The sequence below is a fragment of the Trachinotus anak genome, unplaced genomic scaffold (genome assembly GCF_046630095.1).
Source record: "Trachinotus anak isolate AG129_WGS33_773 ecotype Australia unplaced genomic scaffold, CSIRO_AGI_Tana_v1 ptg000002l, whole genome shotgun sequence".
NCBI classification, from domain to species: domain Eukaryota; kingdom Metazoa; phylum Chordata; class Actinopteri; order Carangiformes; family Carangidae; genus Trachinotus; species Trachinotus anak.
The window spans coordinates 24,852,624-24,874,733 of NW_027273853.1; the positions used below are offsets into that span (position 1 = coordinate 24,852,624).

The following is a 22,110-nucleotide window of genomic DNA, read 5'->3' on the forward strand; positions in this document are numbered from 1 at the left end:
ACACAAACATGAGATCCTTACCACTTTCCACATTCATTAACAGAACAGACCAATTAAAAAAACTACAGTATAACAGATTATTAAAAGGAATGTGTGGGAAAACAATGGAGAGGTGACAGGTTGGCTTTTCAAAATAATTAGGAGAGCGGGGAAACACAAAAAGAGACGAGGAAGAAAGTCAAAGCTCAAAAAGCTTGAGATGCAAGGTGAGAAAGCAAAGTCCTACTTTGTGATTAATAGAGATGAGTAAGAGGTTCTACATATGGCTGGAATATATAATGTATGCTCCAGTAAGATGTAGATAAATGGAACAGACAGTCTGGAGGTGAGAGGAGAAAGTGAAGTTCACAGAGGGACATTCTGATGCTGTGAAGGCCCTTATGAAAAATAAATTAAGAGGTTATAAATATGGATTTATCCGCATGAACAGGTCACGCACTCTACAGCAGCTCTCGCTCAGATTGGCCTGTTCTTTTGAATTAACTATTATTCTCTCACACCACCAGTGCTGACTCAGATGAGGTGGAGACGTAGTGTGAAATAGCCTGTCAGCTGCACATAGAAGTGCTTTTGATACTCAAACTGCACATCTCATTTAGCAGAGGACATTCAATCTGTAATGTTAAATTATTATTTAAGAATTAGCCCATTTATCAGGACAGTACTGTTCAGGCACAGTTTAAAAAATGACTCCAAACAGCCTAGCTCTCTCTCTCAAAAAAAAAAAGATGCTGGTGGGTGGATTTTGTTACCTCCTGCTACCTGGAACCAGGGGATTGTTAGCCTAAAGGAGCTTCACTTCTTTTACTGAAGTTAGCATGCTAACCAGCTAGTACCAGCCAGGTTGGCCCATCGTCTCACTTTCTGATACAGAGTCTCTGTACTGTCTGCACCGCTCATAGGGCATATGATAACCTCTTGCATTGAAAACACAACAATGGCCCAAATTCTAGACAAGAGGTAAATACACAGCTGTTAATACTAATGTTGGCTATGTAGCAATAGTAAAAAAGTGGTATCTGAAGATTGGAATCAGCTGGAAACAGCTACTGTAGCTCAAAGCTTTAAAAAATCTGCCTACCAGTAGCTCTAAATCTCACTGATGAACACATTATACCCAACATGTAACTCCCTGTGTAAACAAAAATTCATATTTATAAAATTTATTTTGTGTAGAGTTTAAATGAGATACTGATTCTATCTTTATATTTAGTGCACAGTCATGATCGTGATAACTCTGGACAAGAAAGCACATAAGTATATTTCATGAAATGTGAGACTGTTTGTTTAAATACAAAAGGTATGGGCCTCATGTGACTAAATGGTAAATACATTTAGTCACAGGAGGCGCATATCTAAATGTATTTACCATTTCTTTGGAGGCCTTTCAACAGATATGCTTGATCAGAAACAGGCTAGTATATTATTTTATATTTAATTGTTTTATTTAGGGTTTTACGCTAATCTTAATTGCAGTTCTATGTAGCATTAAAATGTCGTAAAAGTTGTATGTATGGCTGTCTGAAGTCTGCAGATGTGCTCCAGTGAAGCAGTTGATTTAAACTGCTTGGACATCAGTGGTGAAGATGTTTGTGTAGAGAGGTTCCCTTGGAGTTTCCAGCTCTGTGCACTTAAAACATCAAGTTACCACTGCTGTCCTTTCATGAGGCACTAAATGAGTCACCTTTAACTGTTGAATTCAGCTTCATGAGCTGTTTTCTTTGTCTTTCATTGCTCAAACTCTCTAAAAATTATGTTGGAGTGTATCAAAACCATTCTCATGGCAGTTTTAAGAAATACAACATACTTTTACAACAGAAATGATTCATAAAAATAGCCAAGGTAGGGCGACCACATAAAGAGTACCAGGCACCAGGTGTTTTTCAGTGCAGTCATTAATTATGTGCAGAATTCCTATTGATATTTGAAGGTTGTATCAAAGCGTGGAGAGCAAATACACAACTGAATGATGAATGATTCCTTATTTGACTCAGATAGATGTTTCAGTATCAAAGAACACTGGGAAGGTTGTGAAGCTTTTTCAGCATTTATATCTGCTATTTATGACACAGTGAGTGAATTATTCAGAATGAAAAAGCATTCAGGAGGCAGGTCAGTCCCCATTGGAGGAATACTGTACTTAAAATGTTGAGTAGAAACAGTGCTTGGTTGGAACTTGGAACAGATTTAGTGCTCATGTTTCAGACCTGCAGCTCAAACTACATCAAAGTTAAAAGAGGCAGCAGGGTGGTGAACTATGCTCAGAAACAAGTATGGCTGCAGGAACACTTTGTTGGCAAAATTGTCCCCATGCTGAAGTGTCCTTGAGCTTAAGACGAATCCCTGCCAGCTCCAGGTTCTGCAGCACAATTTGACCCCTGACCCCCCCATTGAAGGGAGGTCAAGGGTCAACTTTTGCTGCAGAAGTGGTGCGGTGTTCCTGACAAGAAAGCATGAAAGGATTATGAGAGTCTCGGCTGAACAGTGCTATGTTTAACCTTTTTAATCTCAACATATTGTGAAACTGAATGTCAGATCTTTAGAAGCACTAGTCTTTATCACACACATTCTGTGTGTGTGTCAAAATTAAAACAGAATTACTCAAAAATCTTTCAACTTCTGTCCCATTTTTGTTAAAGGTTAAAGGGATATATAAAAATGGAAATGTTTTCTCTTTGCACTTTGTCTAAACCTCTAATGCTATGTCCAAATTCCACACTACATACTTAGTGCATACTGTATGTTGTATATACTAATATTTATAGTGCATTCTGCAGTCAATATACAAGAAACCTGTTTTTTTCTAAACAGGAAATTAATCAAAGTGTCCATCAAGCTGGCATTTTCATGAATTCAGACCCCGTTTTTGATACTATTACGACATGCTGTGTTGCCTCCACAGTCTGTGATATCGTATTCCTCTGTGCTATAGAGCGCCACCCATCCAAAAACCAAAAATACATTAATGACTCGCACCATTGCACCGGGTGACTTCATGGGCCCTGCAGTTTATCTTTGCTCAGTCCAAATTGAGTAATCCTTGCTAAAAATTACAGTGCCCCATTGCTACTATTGAGCCTTTGTTTAATGAAACTTTATATTTCTTAGCTATTTTTAAAGATTTATGTCTTCAGTAGGAATAATTTGGCTCTGGACCGAGAGCCAGGGGGATACTGACAAGAAGAAAAATGTAGATTAACACCAGCCCTATCCCTTAAGAAGGGAAAGGCTTCTTCTTTTCAGAAATGGTCCTATTTGTTTACAGTTATAAAGATGTCTCATAAAGAATTTGCTTTACACTGATGTTAAAATGTTTATGTAGCATCTTTGAAGGAACAAGATGAAAGTTATCAGAGGGATTATGTGTAACTGTTTCCTTCAACACTTATTCCCACTGCAGAGGTTTTTTCACTGCAAATTTACTACAAAAACATGTGACAGGTTCATATAAGACTCATCAAAGTCAATCATGTCTGACGGGCCTGTTGGTTAGAAGAGTCTTATGAGATCTGGATCTTTTCACTGTCTCTGGTGTTGATGTATGAATGGTGGCACTTTGTTCCCTGAATGGCTCCAGTCCCCTGGTGGCTGTTTGTGTTCTTAGTGCTCGAGATTTTCTCTGTGAATTCAATAACCACTCCCGTGTGCATTAATCAGCCGTAACCCACACTGCCTCTCCCTCTCTCACTCTTTTTGTTTGTTTTTCTCCCCTCCTTCTTCTCTTGTCTCTGCTGCAACACAATTTAGTCCACTTACCCTGCAAAACTGACAGCTTGCTCACTGTATCTGTGCCTGTGTGTGTGTTTATGTCTGTGTGTGTGAGTGGCCCTCTCTCTCAGACTTTTATCCAACTGAAAACTTGCCTAATGGTACTGAAAGGCCCTGTTAATCTATTTTGAGTTTCCAAAAAAAGATTTATTATCCATGTGCAATCTTTAATAATAATCAAAACAGAGTAAACCAAATAATAAAACAAAACAGTGGGCTGTCTATTGCACAGATAATAAGAAGTGATGTAGAAGGTTTCGGTAAAAGCAACAGAAGGTCATGGGGAATAAAGGCAAATAACAGTTAACCAAAGCCAGGGCTTTGAGGCTTTCAGGACTTTCAACACACAAATGTTAAAATGAGTACAATGTCTGCTTATTATTTGTTGCAGTCTGTCACAGTCTATTAGAATCAGCACAGCATTATTTCACTCACAGGCAGGGCTCAATGAATGTGACTCATAATATTAATATAACTAAGGTACTGTGGAGAAAAGAGACAAAAGAGAGAGAGTGTCGGGTAGCTGGGACAACGAGGCAGATATATAAAAATCCAGAGAGACAAAGTAAATGGTCAGAGTTGTCTGGTGTTTGTTTTCACTGCAGTGAATGCAGATGAAGCAGAGCATTTTTCAGCCAAATCGAGCTGTAGAACTTTTTCTTTTAACTGGTCAATTATTGATGTTTCTCTGAGTGAACTGCTGTTTACCTTGATATATACACTGTACAAATGAAACAAATCTTCTGCCAGTGTCTAAGAGCAGTAGACTATTCTGCACTCTTTACTGTAATGTACATTTCTTTAGTCTTCATATCCATTAAATGCAGCCTTCTTAACCTTTGCTTTGTTAGGATATAATGACATAGCCATAGGTCATGTTGCTTGTAGCTTGTAACTGGCAGTGGCTGACACAGTGTTAGCAGCTGTGCTAATGCAAACTGTCACTCTCTGTACAAGAAAAGCAGAAGAAAGAGCAGAGAGTGTCAAGATGTTTAGCATTAGAAGAAACATCAGAGAGACTCAGCCACATGTTTGAGCAACTAGCAGATGTATCAGAATGGTTAGCACAGTTAGCATCTTTTATTTCTTTATGTTGTTTGTTAGCTTGTAGCTGGCAGTGGCTGACACAGTGTTAGTGGTTGTGCTAATGCAAACACCCGCTCTCTCCACTGACAGGGTTCCTGGTTTATTTTGCCCGTCCCTGCAAGTTGATGGGATTTGTTCATTAGGTTATATGTTGTATGAAACCCTGGCTTTCTCTCTCTTTTATGAGACTGTCATTGGTTCACTGCAGTTCCGAAGTGGAAATACACAATCATGGAGTTGACTGCTTATTTTGCTCCTGTTATGTTTTGCATTTTATATATATTTAAAAAAAACACCACATGGGCATGTTACCAAGGTTAAAAACTTGACTTTGATCTCAGGGGGGTCTTTAAAATTCAGACCATATTGTTGTCACCTGCCAAAACAAACCTGAAGTATAGAAGAAAACTCATCATGTCTTTCAGGTCTGTAAACGTGCTGGTTGTGAATGTTTCATGAGATGCATACAGAGACGTTCAATAGAAAGCATCTTTCATCAAGCTACGTAAAGACTGATAAGAATGAATAATTTGGAAGAGAGATGGAAAATCAAGAGGAAGAATGTTTTTATCGATGTTCAAAGGAATTCATTAGCTACGAAGAAAGAAATTCATCTGGGATAATACAGAGACAGATATGGAATAAATTGTGATATATTAAACATTTGCACTCATTAAAAAAATCTCCGATGTAATGCCTCATGATAACAATCGCCTGGAGGTCATTACAGTTTATACAATAACCCATTGTGTCATGCATATTAACAATCAAGGTGAATCAATTTATGACCTCAATCAATAGAGACTGAGTTACACAGCAACATTGGGATGGAGGAGAGATCCTCACAGAACAATGATACCCCTGATGAATAGATTTACAAGAAGGTTGCATCAGTAAAGTTCACAGAGAGCTGGCATGTAAGTATCTGTGTATGAAAGAGACTTAAAGGGATAAAGAGAGACAGACAGCCTTCGAGAGAATGTGTTCTTGATTTATTTGTCAGCGAGAGGCAGATAAAAAGATTGAGCGAAGGTTTTGGCTATAAAAAAGAATTTGTCCTTGGAAATATTTCAGCCGGTGTTGCATTATCGGCAGCTGCCACTTCAACTCAGTCTTCTTTATGATTGCAACTCGACTGGAACCCTGGGAGTCACTCCAGTGTAACAAAGAATGAAAATGACTTACCACTGATTAATGTTGGTACATTATACAAGATACTTATTGGTTATATTTTAAGGCCTTGTGTCCAGGGTTTCCTAGTTTTTTAACTAAGATAATGCTGGTCTAGATGCCTTTTTATTGTTTCCATTTTTTATGACAATTAACTGTGTAGGTGGGCAATTCAAGTTTGTAATTGTCCTATAAATAGCTGTGTATCTTAAGAGTTTTGTTGTTGCTTCATCAGGCAAAATATGAATGAGCAGGCCTGCAGTCCCACAGCGCATCAGTCCATTATGAAACCTAAAAGTGTTCAGCGCAGCCATTCACCCTGATTTCACCAGGCAAGTCGGCCCATTTATAATTGCAGCGATAGTCTCAGAGATGGAATTTTAATACGCACGATAACATCTGGGAGCCGCACACTAGAGCCACAGTCTGGTCTCCATAAAGTGAAGCTGTAATTAGAGCTTCAAGTTACACATCATTTGTTTTGTTTTTGCTTTTTTCTGGATTTCGCAGACATCACTTGTCAGTCAAACTGTTGGCGGGACTGTGAAATCCTTCTCATTAAGCTGGCATTTGTAAACATGTCTCTTTCTCTTCCTTAGGATTTATTTCCAGCCATTCACTCTCATATCCACCCTTGCATGCCAGAACTCCAATTCACCTAACATACATGACTTTGGACTGGGCAAGGGACACCAAAAGGGGGGATCGTCCTCCTCTAATAAACGAGCCCATAAGCCATCTGTGCATCAAGTTATTATCACCTGAGTCTGCAGTTCCCTTCAGTGCTGTGGAGCGTTTTAGTGTCTGTTGTTTTGGTTTGAGTTTTCATCATCCTTGTTTCTGGAAGCAGGCAGCACTTTTCAGTGAAAAGCTTTGATAAATCCTTTGTGCTAACCTTCCTAGTAACAAATACAGGCAGATAAAGTAAGCAACTAGTTAAAAGAGCTAGCTTAAAGATAAAGAGCCAGATATTTTTCTCTGTAGTTGATAGACCAAAAAGAGCTGAGTGAATACCAGACTTCAAATTCATAAAGTCGAACAGAAAATTAATAATGCACAATATAACAGTGTCAGCTTGTCAGCTACTATAACTAATAACTGAATATATTGGGACTTTGCAATGATAGTATACATTTTTTATATCAAATCTTAATCTTTTTTTATTAGCCTAGTTTTTGTAAGATCATTTCAATTTTTCCTATTATTTGCTGTGAAATAGAAATGACCAATGTTTTGATACATAACTACTACTTAAAGCCGTTAATCCACCAGTTCTTCCAGTAGTCATGTGAAATAGCCTGGAAACATGGAACAACACGGTGCTACAGGACAAAAAGAATGACAACCACGTTTGCAGTGAACTGCAGCTGCTTATTATAAGGTATTTATTCTTCTCTTCCCTCTGCTGCAGTCAGCAGGTCAGCACACTGTAAGCTATACTGTAGTCATCTATTATTGCAACACAAGGGGGGATATGCAAATTATTCCTGAATTAATGAAGGGGTTCTTTCTTTCTTATTTTATATGGATAAATGAGGGAATCCTTGAGCTCAAAGTGAGATGAAGAGGGAACAGGAGAGAGGAAGGGAGGGAGGAGAGGTGAGGCAGAGATGAAGTTAAAGGAAGAGGAGGATAGGAGAGAGGGAGGATGTAGGACTTGTAAGAGAAGGAAGAAGTAGGGAGAAGAAGGCTGAATAGTGCGGAGCCTTTAGATGTCAAAAACAAGAACTGGGGCAATGAGGAAGAGTGGGGAGGGAGCGCCTGAGGAAAAGACTTAATGGAGGAGGTGTGGGGAGCTGACGAGTCAACAAAGAATAGAGGTGTGAGATGAAGACCTGCATGTGGGTAACTGGTATTTCCCAGTTCCCATGGTAACGCTAGACTGATCCCCCCCCCCGTAACACATACACATTCTGCTTATCTCATTTTCATACCCAGTGGGTTAACATCTCACACTGCAGCATACTCAACACACACACACACATACTTGTACCTCCATCTTTGCGAGGACACTCATTGACATAATGCATTCCCTAGCCCCTTACCCTAACCTTAACCATCACACCTGAGTGCCTAACCCTAACCCTAACCCTGACCCTAACCTTAACCTAAACCTAATTCTAACCATAACTCTGAAACCAAGTCTTAACCCTCAAAATGTGATTTGAAGGTGTCTCAAAAAGTCAGGACCGGCCAAAATGTCCTCACTTTCCCAAAATGTCCTCACTCTGTTAGTAAAATACTTTTTTTGGTCCTTACTATGTAGCAAGTACAAGTACACAAACACAAACACACACACACACACACACACACACACTCATACTGGTCTTACATCAGCTGTGAGGACAGTCACTGACATAATGCAATGCCTAGCCCCTTACCTTCACCTTAGCCATTCCAAATAAATGCCTAAATGTCCTCACAGTGATGGATTCAAAGCAAAATATCAAACCGAGTGCTTGTGCACGAAAATATATGGAATTGAAAATTGCCCTGAATTGCCTATAAGAATGAAATTGAATTGAATTGGACTTAAAATCTGTCCATATATACACACACATGCTTAACAAATACTCTATAGTCCAGTGTATTATACTGTGTCCTCCATAGACGGTGAAGAAATTAGCATATTTTACACATCTGCAGAGCCTCTCAGCACATCTGGGAGGTTTGAATAAAGATGTGAGGAGAGACAGAGACTTCCATCTGACTTCCTTTCAGTTCTCTTACATTTGTCAGTATGTGTCCTTACTGAATGTCAAGTTTTGAACGGTAGGAAACATTGGAGTTGCGATTTTTTAAAGATTATTTATTTCAGCACTTTTATTTCATTTCACAGTCCTTGGCCAGACCCAGCAACTTAATACAGCTCTGATTTAAAGCTGAAGAGTGAGGCTGTTACACTTTAACAGTAACACTGACCTACATGCAGCATGTTTTCATACAAATTCTAAGGTAGACAGTTTAAACAGCTATGTAGGGAAGTGATCACTTCTCTGTTCATTGTTTTATCCCTCAAATGTGTTGTATCTTGCCTTCATCAAAATGATGTCAGATTATTACAAGGGCAAAAAGGAAAAAAAATCCCTTGTGTTTAAGTCTGGCTATTTTTTACCTGAGGCTCCAGGGGCTCTTACGTGGCTTTATTGTATTGTATCTTCAAATGTGAAATTTAACATATGAAAAAAAGCTATAAAAATCAACACCAAAACCAACACTTACCAAAAAAAATCTTGCACAATACTCATGAGTGTGAGTCAAACTCGTGATGTGAAAAGTTTTACACTCAGCTCTAGTTTGCAGAGAGAAGAGGCAGCGATAAAGAATGCTGATCGTGAGCAGGAAAAGACAGAAATCAATAATATTTATACAAGCCAATGAAGCAGGCTCCACGTATCTTTACGACATGGTGGTAGTCAGCCACTTGTCCAATCAAGCCAACTTATAGAGTCAGGAGTGTCCTATAAACACACAAACACACACTGTGTGCAGTAATTTGCAGGTTTTATTGGTACAAGAACAAATGCCATTATAGATATTCTTGCTGACACAACACACACACACACAGACGCTGGCAGACCAAATTCATTACATCACATATATTGAGAGCTCAAGGCAGTTCTTAAATGAAAGAAAGCAATGCGCTCCAGACAACTGACAGGACTCTGGTCATATTTCAAAAGTAGCAGGTCTCTAAGGAAAATCTCCCTTACTCTACCTCTTGTTAAACTGTAAACATTATAAGTTTTAGGTCACTGCATTTTTCTCTACCTGCCTCCACTATTTCTATTTAGTCTGTAATTTCTCACGTTTCCAAGTATCCTTGAGGACGTTTTTCACATTATTACTTTCAATTGCTTGTGGGCATGTAAATAATTATAATTTAGTTTTATCGTCTATTCACAACTATCCATAACCGCTTCTTGAAATGACTTGTTATTGCAAAAAATGCACATTTAGAATTTGTACCAAATATCATTTTGCATTTAACTTAAAATGTTTTTCATTAGAACGTCTGCGTTATGAACTTGGGCGTGTAGAAATGGAAATACAGTTTATGTTTACTAATCAGAATCACAAGTTCCCTAAGTTGAGAGTGCAGAACAAAATTGCTGTAACACTCCTTTAATTACAGGTGTAGAGTGCATTGAAGTGCATTGCGTGTTCTAATCAAACACAGACATTCTGAATTTGACTACATAATTAAACTTCATTGCAGGGCTTCATTGCATCTAATTAATATTGTTGTGTAGGGGGAGCAAATTAGTTGAGAGGCAATGCCAATTTACATGTTTGAAAACCAAATAACAAAGATTTAACTGTGATCTCGACTACATGGAGAGTCAGCGAGCATTCAGAAACAATCATATAAATGACTGCACCACTATTTTTTGCTCTTGCCCATTTTCATACACATTACCATCACAGATGACAGGAATAACTATTTATCTTTTAATGGAAAAAGTAAAATAATGACAGGTAGTTTTTTAAAAAATTGGCTATAATAGGTTTAATAAAACTGCCAGTGTTCAGTCAGTCTTCCTTTTGCATTTAAAAGTACAAAGTGCTTATAATAATTTAGCAAATATGACATTCACTGTAATGGCCTTTGAGGAGACAGAGGACACATCCTCAGTATTATCTCTGGGAATTTATATTCCACAATTAAGCACAAATTACACTTCTGATACATGTTCAGCATTTTTCTGTTTCACTCTGTTAGCTATAAACTAAGCTAAAATTAGAAGATTAATAGATAAACAAATAAATATAGAGCATATGCAAAATAAGAAAACACTCACTGACTTTTCTGTGGTGGCTAACTGAGGCTGGGTGAGGTGGAGCCAGAGGTTGTTTAGCTCAACTTATCAGCAGACAGCAAGCAGAGAAGCAAGGGTAACCACTGCAAAGGTAAAAAAAAATAATAATAATCTGCCTACCAGGTCCTTTAAACTCATTAATCATTAGGCCTGGATATCAGCACTGAAGCTAAGTGGAGGCAAATGTGGTCACTGAAAAAGTATGGACTTATAATACCTTCTGAGTTAAACTGAAAAAAGTTTTGAGAAAGCCAGTTTTTAACAGTGGATTGTATTTTGCCCAGTTGAGTTGTGCTGTAGAGATCAACCTGGGAGTCATCTGCATAAAAATGGAAACTGATATGATGCTTTTGAAACATCTGAGCAAGGGGTAACATATAAATAGAGAAGAGTAAGGGGCCAATAACTGAGCCTTGAGTCAATTCAAAAGTTAACTGGGAAGTGTTATAATTACCAGCAGAATTTCCTATGACAAATATGGGAATAAAAGCTAAATCTAAAACTGTACCTAACATGCCTACCTGATACTTAAGGCGTTCAATTAATATCACATGTTATGACATGGGAATATGATGACAAGGAAATGTCAGTTTCTGAACTCCAATGTGGGCAGGACTGTCCACTGCTGTGAAAAAAGGCTTTTACTTTCCTGTATGTAGCTTTGATGCTGACCATGAACACAGAGGTTAAAGGGCGGTGAAAACAGATGTGGGGAGTTAGAGGCTCCTGATATATCACCTCTGCTGGGCCACAGTGTCACAGGGGAGCGGATATAATCGCAGTAATTTGGTGAGGGAGGCAGGAGGGTTACTGGAGTGGTAGTGATCAGATTAACCAAAGGCTGCTGGGCACTGTAGTGTTTCTAATGGAGTTGAACGATAGGATGTGCTTGTGTATTTGTGTGTGCGCTCATGTTTTAAGGTAGACCGTACAGCGGTTATAAATCTGTCAGGTACGATCGCTGTTATGGGTGCTTCTCACATACACGCCCATGCAATCATTGCCTCATAAATCACATATACACACATCCAACACATGTCTTTACTGGCAAGCAGCCGGGTGTTCATTCATGCAGCTTAATGTTGCAGTGGTGCTGCTGCCTCGTGACAGCAATTTAAGCTAATGGCAGCAGATAAACAGGGTTATTAAGGCATAAACAGTCATTACATGCCAATAAAAGACAATCATAGCAATAAGGGCACACTAACACACAAGTGGGTGCAGATGTGTCGAACACTTGTGCATGTGTACAAGCTGTAAGAGCCGTAGCTAAAATCTGGTAAGTATAGAGTGCTTTCTTATTAGGATGTTAAACATGAAGCTATTTCCAGTTACTCAACAGCTGCATGGTCTGATATATCATATCTGTCCTGATAAAAGCAACAACACTTCCTCTGCACACAATCACTGCCAGTATCAGAAAGACAGCTAGGAATATTTCTTATTACAGAGAAACTGAGTCAAATATTACAAACTGAACCAGACAGGGACAAGAAACAGCAGCCTCCTGGGGTTACCTAGAGTTTAGCCTCCAAAATAGCTTCAAAAACACAGAGCAGCAGGGCTTTCCACGCAGATAAACAGGGTTTAATCTCATCTGTATTGTAGAGGAGACTCAGAATGAGGACAGAGGGACAGAGGCACAGGCTGGAGGAGGAGAGTGGGAGCGAGGACAGAGGAGCTGGAAGGGAGCTCATGTTTGGTAAAAGGGTTAGATCAGGTAAAAATGAAGTACGCAGAAAGATAACACAGGGCTGAGGTGGGCGCAAGTCAAACTGATGAGTAAGTGGGAGAGCAAAGGGTTTTATGCTTTTGTTTTTAAGACTGCAAACATAAACAGCTCTTTGTGATTTACATATCTTGCATTTCTGAGTTTCATTTCATTTTCATTCCTGCTTGTGTTGTTTGTTTCTGTCTTTTAACTCGGACATATTACAGGGCGAACACACTCGGTATGAGATTCTGTTATCCTCATATTTCCTGTGGACGTTATGAAGTGACTGTAAATGGCAGAAAAAAATTCAAATGTCTAAAATATTAATTGTGCAGGCGTGGTGCAATCATGGAGTCAGCTCCAAAGAAAGAGAGCAGTGTCCTCTTTCTATTTAACAAAGACACTCATCCATCATCAAGAGAGAGTTTTCTGACAAGACATTTTACGACAGACCTTTTCTCTTGTAGTGCTTGTCATATATTCACATATATGTATGTGTACGGTACACACACACATATACTCTTGGGTAGGTTGAAAACAACATGTTATACTAGAACAGTCACATATAAAGTATCACAAAAATACTTCAATAAAGCACAAGTACCTCAAAACTGCACTTCAGAGCAGTACTTGAGTAAATGTACTTAGGTCTTTTCAACACTGCATCACCTGTCAAGACATTATGAATACAATTGCAAATCACTATCAGTTAAGAAATACAAATGCAGGAAATCACTGGACATTATAAATTCATCTCCAACAGAACAAGATTGTCTGAGGATAGATTTTCTTTTATTGGACACACACAGTGGTGCATAATGAATCACACTGCCTGTGTTGTGTGTGTGCTACTCTGTGTGTGTGTGTGTGTGTGTGAGTGTGTGTGTGTATGTGTGTATGTGTGTGTGTGTGTGTGTGTGTGTGTGTGTGTGTGTGCATGCGTGCAAAAGAGCTTGATTGACAAATCCGACTGGCTGACACTGACAACTTTTTTCTCTAAATGATAAATAATAGATTAAGGAATGATAACCCAATAGTCTACTCTGTGTGTGTGTGTGTGTGTGTGTGTGTGTGTGTGTGTGTATGAGAGAGAGAGAGAGACAGAGTGAATGTGTGTAATGCATACGTATGCACGTATCTGCGTGTGTGTGAATGTGTATTAAGTCTCAGTGAGACCTGGTTATCTAGGTCATAGTGGATGAATTTTTAATTGTACTGTAGTGAGCTACAGAAACGAAGGCACATGAGAAGCTGAAGATGTCAGCTACTCTCATCTGTTCAAAAAACAATGCAGAGGTAATAGTGTAAAACAGATAGTTGCAAAGAGTCCTTCAACACTTCAGCCTTCTCCGTACGTACAGTCACGTAGACACACACACCTTTCACACACTAAAGCCTCTACTACATACTGGGAAGGGAGCTGCTGCACTGTACGGAATAAAACAAACAGAGAAATGTTGCAACAAAAGAATCTCTCTCACACACAAACACATGTGAGTCAGTGGAGAGGTTGCAGTTACATCTTATGCATCTTAGGCCTCAAAGCCCCCATCACAGCACCTCTACAGCCCGGGCTGTGTGGTCTCAGTTAATTATTGAAGTTCATGCTGACTTGAAGCTCAACACAACACGCACTGTAGGCACTACAAAGAAGTAATTTTCTCCCCAAGGTGGCAAAGCAAATGTTTGTATTGATATCTGCTCGTAAAAAATACAATGGCTTACACTTATATAAAAACTGACCCCTCTCTCTCTCTCTCTCTCTCTCTCTCTCTCTCTCTCTCTCTCTCTCTCTCCGTCTGTCTGTCTGCAGTCCTTGTTGCTGATTCGTCAGGAGATGGTGGTTTCCCAGAAGAAGCTTGGCGAGTTTTGTGAGGCTCTGAAGCAGTACCTGAAGAATGTCTCCACTCAGAGAGACTGCTTTCAGTAAGTCTCATTATCACTGCTCCACATTGTCACAACTGCTGTGCTGCAGAGTGCCACACCATAACCCTAATCATTTTAAATATTTAATGTGCTTCAGTGTCAGGACTGCATTCTTGTCTTCTTTATTAACTACAACCTCAGATATTCCCTCCGTTGGTTTTGGATTGGGGGAGTACTCTTTTAGTGTTTACACAATCATTTACACACACACACAGATATTTTCAGTTACACTTTGAGTGGCTATTTCATCTTTCCCAAACCTGAAAAAAAAAAAAAACGCAGCTGTAATTCACAAGTGGTTTGGATCTGTGAGATACTAATATCATGCAGCATAATATTGTACCTGTAATATAGTCTGCTGTACACGCGCTGTATCTATTATAAACCTCATGTGCTTCCAGCTTGGAGCCTCAGGGTGCTGTGAAACAGTCTAATATCCACAGGGATTTCTCCAAATCCCAGACTCAAGATACTGTGTCCATAGTCCAGGGTCATATTCTGCATATGCCCTTAGAAAGACTTTAATGCTGTGGTTCTGCTACACTTTTGCATTTATATTGTAGTTTTTCCTACCACTTACTGCGGTCTGTACCTGAAAGAGAGGTAGACACTGAAGTAAGGCTTGAATATTCCCTATAGCACAGGATGCATTCACATAACATGAATTCATTTTGGAGTAATTTAAGAAAGACCTTTAAAAAAAAAAACCTAATTATGTGTTCCTCCAAATTGTCACAGCTGCCTTAGCTGATTGTTTTAGCAACTTGGAGGCAGCAGAAACAATCTTTAAACACACCCCTGAAATTGACATCAGCTTTAAGTTGATATGGCTGATGTATTAACAGTTGCCTATTTACACATCTAGCAGACACAGAACAACATTATCAGTTATTTACATTTGAATGTTAAGTTAAATTGTCACTCTCCATTTAGCTGTGCTTCAGTCTCAGCCAACTCCTGATGGGAAGTATCTCCACTCTTCAGCAGCTAAAAGGTCCACTGTGTTTACCAGCTCGTCTCTAACTGTGTCTGTCTGCTGTGTGGTGATGGGCAGTGTGTTTTTTCAGAGCTTTTTCACTGGAAACAGCTTCCTGAGACTGGAAATGAGAACAGTGAGGCTAAACCAGAAATCATTAAGTTGGAGGCATTACCAAAACAATTAGCTGAAAGATGCTAAAATGCTCCATAGAGTTAAGAGGAGTTGCAAAGTCAGGTGATAATTCTATGTGCGTTCATCAGTATAAGCCACTGCTTTCACATACAAGCAGTCACATGATCCATTCTTAATATAAAAATACTGATTCTAGCAGGTTTAAAATGAAGCACAAACCTGACACCTTACAGTTACAATACTGAATCACAGTGGATGTAATTTGGTTTTTCTAACACTCATTGATCAACAAAAATGACTCTTTAATATTGAACTGAAAATAAATTTATTCAAAAAAAATCTAAACTAGTAGAAAATCTAAAGTAAGTGATTCATTAAGTGTTTACTCCTTAACTGTTACACTTCTAAACCATCACTGGTGTAGTCAGTCATCTTAATTATGTTGCATAATAAGTTGAATGGTTACAGTGGTATGTTGTCAAGATGAAACATTGGGCTTATTTGACAACTGCTGTGTAGTCAGTTTCTTGTCTAAAGCTACTATACATCATGAAGAAAAAGGAGCAAACAAATCTGAGACAAGATTATTGAACTAATGGACATAACATATGAGGTGACAGACAGTGAATATCCCTCAGAGTACAACAAGGTCAGTCATAAAAATGAAAAGAGATGGTACAGAGGTAAATCTCTCCTCAAAAACTCAGTGTCTGTGTGGGCTGGAGGCAAGCAGGAGAGCAGCTTTCCCAAGAACAAAGGGGAAAAATACAATGTGCAAAGCTAATACGCACATAAATATAAGGCTTTAACTGCTGCTAAAGGTGCCTCCGCTAAATATTGACTAAAGAGGAATGAATACATGCATTGACTTTCTGATTGAACAAGAACCGTTAAATAATAGTCTAATGATAAGAACATACACTATCAAAAGAATCAATCCATATTTTTTATATTTATACCAACCTGATTCTCCACATTTTGTGACCTGCTAACAGAACAGTGACAGCATATCTTTTAATAAATTGGTGCCTGTGGGGAGAGGCTGTTCCAGAGCAAATAATGTCCTAAAATCATCTCGCTGCAAGATCATGGAAAGTGGAACAGAGGAAAGGTTTTGCAGTCCGAGCAAGTTGTTGTTTGTCTTTGTGTTATTAAGTGTTGCAGTGTTTCAGGCTCACACCATGATGGAAATGTTGGTGGCACTCAGTCAGAGCTCTGTAGTGAACCAGCTGTGCACAGCTCTGTCACAGGACTGCCTATGCTGAGAAACCTCTATTGTAAAAACAATTCAACAGCATCACCTTTTGTCAAATTGTGTGTGTGTGTCTGTGTTAAATCTGGTCTACAACAAACAAAAATTAATATAAAGAGACAGAGGTATACTGTAAATATTAATATGAACCACATCAGTCACATTGTCTGCACAACCACATCAAATTCAAGGTTATTTTAGCCTCTAGCAGCGTGCCTGTAGGTACGCCCACTTCTGTCAGTCCACCACTTTGGTCCAGAAGATCTCAACAACCACTGAATACGTTTTTAAGTTTTTTATTTTTTTGGAATAGATGATGATGGTCCTCAAAAGATGAAATGTTATTATCTTTATCCCCTGATCTTTCATCTATCATCACCACCAGGTCAATGTTTCAATTTCCCAACATTTTAGTTCATGACCAAACACCTGCAAATGAAAGAATACATTTTAGAAGAAGAAATTATGGGTAAATCATTGACTTTAGAAGTGCTAACATACACGCAAATCCAGTTTAACTCAGTATGTGAAGAGTTTGAGCATATCATTCAATTCTGATATTTTTTATTAGTAACCTTGTCGTCCATCCATTTTCAAGCACCATTTTTTGTAATTCACAAACTATCTAGGATTTACAAGGCCTGTGGGAACCTTGACAGCCCCTTTTCTAACACATAAAAAAGCCTTCACCTCAGTGAGTCACACACTGAGTCGTACCCACTTCACACTCTGTCTCTGGAGGACAAAAACTATTAAATGCTTAGCTGTGGTCAAGAAAAAGCACATGAGGCTGGAAGAGCCACAACAACACAGTCATTCAGATGCTGCTATTAGTTGTTTGTTTCTGTTAAGCCGTAGATTTTTCACTGTTTTGTTGTAGCAAGAGACAGGGCCGCACAATGCTTATAGGTAGCTGAAGTAAATAATGAATGAGGCTGAAGACAGTTTATTAGAGGAAACCTGCTCATTAACTCTGAACAGACTTTCCTCTCCTGTGTGCTGTTTCTCTGTGTCTCTTTTGTGTCATTGCGTGTCTGTCCTCTCTCTCATTTAATCTTGCACAAAGTAACTGTAATATATAAAGTTTATTTAGTCTCAGCCTTCTCTGCTCATTATCTTCTAGGGTGAATATATGATTACATGCACAAACACTTTCTTGTGTCCTCTAGCAGAGCTCACAGAACTTATTTTAAATCTTTTAAAGCCCAGCGCTGATGTTTGGCAGGTAGCAGCAGCTTGCCCCTCAGTGCCCCCCACAGGTTTAGGGAAGAACTACAGAGGCAGATATCTATCACTTTAATATCTTATCTGCTTATACACTCCTAAGGGCAAGTGATAAAAATCCAATCTTTAGATTACGGAAAATACAAGCAGTGACAAGGTATTGTTATCATAGATGTCAGTGGTCATCTGAAGTATTCAGTGAAAGGCACTGAAAACCTAGTAGCTTAAAATTAAACAAACAAGACGAGGTCAAAACCTAGTGGCTGGACTGCATATGGTCAATGTGCAAAACTGAGGATGTAGCTGAAAACAACTAATATCATCGCGTTGTATTTGCGTTCTGCCTACTGTCCCATTCTCTTTTACTCTGTTCTCACAGATATGAATTCCCAATAAAGCTGCTCTCACTTACATGTTTTTCTGTTTCTGTTGTCAGACAACGGAACAAGTTTCAAAATAATGACTGAAATGCAGCAAATTAGTCTCTGACCATGATTTAATCCATGATTTAATGTTTTAAGCCCTGATTTAAATGAGCTGACAGTCTGAGCAGATTGCAGGTGTTCAGGAAGTTGTTCCACAGGTGGGGAGCATAGAAACTAAAAGCTGCTTGGTCCTGGTTCTGGGGACACTGAGTAAACCTGTCCCAGATGACCTGAGGGGTCTGGAGGCTTCATATCATCAAGAAGATCAGAACTGTATTTGGGCCCAAGACCATTTCGTGCTTTATAGACAGGTAGTATGATTTAGAAAACCTGTCGTTTGACACACAGGAATCCAGAGCAGTGGTTTAAAGACGAGTAAGTGAGTAGATGCAAGAGAGGGAAGGACTGGTGACTGTTTTCTATGGAAGTCTCTAAATGTAGCAACAAAAAAAAATTAATTAATTAAATAAATTACCATCTGTTGACTATAAAATGGTACAGTACTAAAATAGAAAAAACTAATACTCCTGGTCACATGGCATGATATTATGTGCTGAGATCTTGATGGAGCTATGTGGACCAAAAATAAAATATATATCCATGCGAAAGCAGCAATATTCAGCATACAGGAAAGGTGATTTGTTTTTTTTGTGATTTTGGAGAAGTCTGTTCTTGTTCTTGAAATCTTTGAAAGTTGAAATGAAAATAGTTTTTGTGATGAGAAGTACTCCGAGCAGGCCTAAATGGAAGTGTAATTTCATCCCAGAACAAGTGCCCAAATTACACTGCACCATCTGATCTGCATAAACACAACCTCAGATCACAAAACGTGTAAGTGCAAATAATGGACTTGAGTCTGATGAAAATGGGATAGCACTGCGTTGGCGCTAACATCCGCTTTTTACTGGCACTAAATCAGAGGCTCTTGTGTCTTATCAAAACTCTCTTGATTAAAAAGATGTATAGTTTTTATTTGTTCAGACTAAACTTGTATCAAATGTTGAAACTGATTGTAAGAATCCTACATAATACATACAGTCAGTGGCTGTCTAATCTGTCATCTATACATAACCTGGTTCCTCTGCTCTTCAAGACAATGAGGCATGAGTACTGGTCACAGCAGCTTAAAAACAAGCTGTTTTACATAAAAATACGTCATCACTCTAAAAGTCACGTTCTCAGGGTCAAAATTACCTTTCCAGCAAGACAATGTACACACACTGTGAACATTGTCCCAACATCACTGTGGTTTTACTGCTTCAGCTTTATATACTGCTATGGAAACTTAGTGACACTATTAAGTAAACATGAGCAAAGACCCCCGTGGATTATTTCCAGTACCTTTTTGAAAGTGCACAACACATTCATACCCCTCTGGAGGCACATGGAGCCCTTTGTTCATTACAGCAAAGTGTTCTCCATAAAATGCCTCATAGAATTGGCCAATAACATCCAACAGTGCCCATTTGCTCTGACCCGTTCACACATTATTCTGCTGTATTATTGCAAGTTTCATTTTTAAAGATGAGACATAATTTCCATGCCCTCATCCTGGTATTAAGTAATGTTACAGCAATACTGGGCAGGGATAGGAAACAATTAACCATCTTTTTTCCCCAGAAATCTGAACTATTATTGTGTGTCTTTTATGTGCACTTGTCCCTTTCCATCCTTACCTCACAACCTTTCCATCTTCTGTCTTGCTTTTCTTTTACTCCCTGTTCTGCGATGCTATGTCTAATCTATCTCTGCATACATGCATCTCTTCTTCTAAACTCCTCATCCCTTTATTATCCCCTCATTCCCTTTCTCCTCTGCCTCTGCTCCAGTGTGACTGCAGTGCGTCTGCCTGACAGTTTATCCTTTGTCGTCTACGAGTTCTGGGATGGAGAGGAGGAGTGGAAGAGGTGAGTTTTCAATCACATCTGATTTATAAGGGAACATTTCGATCTTAAACCTAAGCTCCACACTAATACTCGTCGCTCGTGCTGGTATAGAGAGAGCTTTTACATTTTTTCTTTCTGAAGAAAGTAGCTTTCCTGCTGTGAGCCACAAATGAGCCAAAGCAACGGGCAGAATGAAACTGTATGTAAATGCTGAGGGAGGTACATTGCTGCAAAATGTTTAATTCCCAATGCTGAGCCATTTTAAAAGTATTTAAAGTCATTACTGAGTGAGGACATTAATTTTCTCTCTGAAAATGTCTTCGAGTCAGCACTCTGCCTCCTCTGAAAGTTTTTTGGAGCTGACCATGCCGTTCCCTCCTGCCATTGTTTTCATTGATTGGTGATTGCCAAATAAAGAGATTGCTCACATTTCTTCCATTACTGTCATGAGGCCGTTGGAAAAATTCCTCCAGCCACATTTAATTAGCATTCTTCAGCCATTCACTCCCCCCCAGAGTTGCTGAAGCACTCAAGTTGAGTCAGGTTGTCATGATTTAGTGATGGTGCTGGTGCTGGGCATGAGGAGCGGCTGCTGATGTAGCTGCCTGCTGATCTGAGTTTCTGCTCCACTGCTCACAGCATCTCACTGCCATTAATATTTCAGCTGTTACAGTAAAGGCTAAGGGCCGTGCTAAGCGGTTTGAGGCTATGTGTGCCAGCATGCGTTGATGAGTGGCTGCAGATGTGTGCGCACATACAGTACACGCATGCTGTGTTTGAAGCTGCATGTGCGCTCTCTGAATCTCTCCTCTTATTCCAGGCACCTCCAGTCGCCCCCCAATAAGGCCTTTCAGCATGTGAAGGTGGACACACTGTGCCAGCCGGAGGCCGTGTCCTCCGTGGCCGTGCCAGGTCGGTGGTAAAATACTGCAAAATGAAATAAGAACTGTCAATGAGCTTTATTTTGTCATTAGTTAAAAGAGCAGGCCAATGACTTTAGACATCAAGATCAAGTCTATGCTTGAGTCTAAGTTTGAAACAAATGGGCGTTTACAGAAATGTAATATATGACATCTATGTCCCTATATCAAGAGTGATGTTGTCATATATGTCACCTATAAGGGGATGTATTATTATCTCATATATACAATTTGTATATGTACATATATAAAAAAATATTTATATGATACATTTTTATATAATAGCTTATATATATTATTATATATTATATTATTAAATATATTTACATTTATTCATGGGCTAGACATATATGTCAATATATAAAATAGGTCCAATATCTAAGGTTTTATATATAATTTTTACATATATATTTTTATTTTAAATGTACATATTTTTCATATGTGGAAATTCAATATATGGACTTGTATTACATTTGTGTATGGAACGTGTTGCATTATGGAGAGTGATACACATGAGGGACTAAAATACTAGATAGATCTGTTCCAATACCAACACTTGTGACATCTGTAAGTAGTCAGTAGCCCATGTGACAGATTTGCAGTAACTTCCAACAGCACCAAAATGCTAGTTAACTAGAGTTCACTATGACAGACTTAGTTAAAGAGGCGATTGCAGCATTCACTCAAATACATGACTAAGGCAAACTGTGATCATTTTTGTTGTTTTTATTTTATTCAAAAAGAAAACTTTAAAAAAACTAATTTTGTCCAAGCAACAGTCCAAACCCAAATAGATTCAATATAATAA

General features: G+C 38.8%; 1 protein-coding gene across 1 annotated transcript in view; it reads left to right on the top strand.

Annotated features, from left to right (window-relative positions):
• The window catches only part of necab2 (N-terminal EF-hand calcium binding protein 2), a 109,744-nt gene that overhangs the window by 81,397 nt on the left and 6,237 nt on the right, over window positions 1–22,110 (top strand). The window contains exons 10-12 of the mRNA XM_071457729.1: window positions 14,372–14,484; window positions 20,326–20,403; window positions 21,203–21,294. Of these exons, the coding sequence (XP_071313830.1) occupies window positions 14,372–14,484; window positions 20,326–20,403; window positions 21,203–21,294 (283 nt within the window). The remainder of the gene's footprint in view (window positions 1–14,371; window positions 14,485–20,325; window positions 20,404–21,202; window positions 21,295–22,110) is intronic.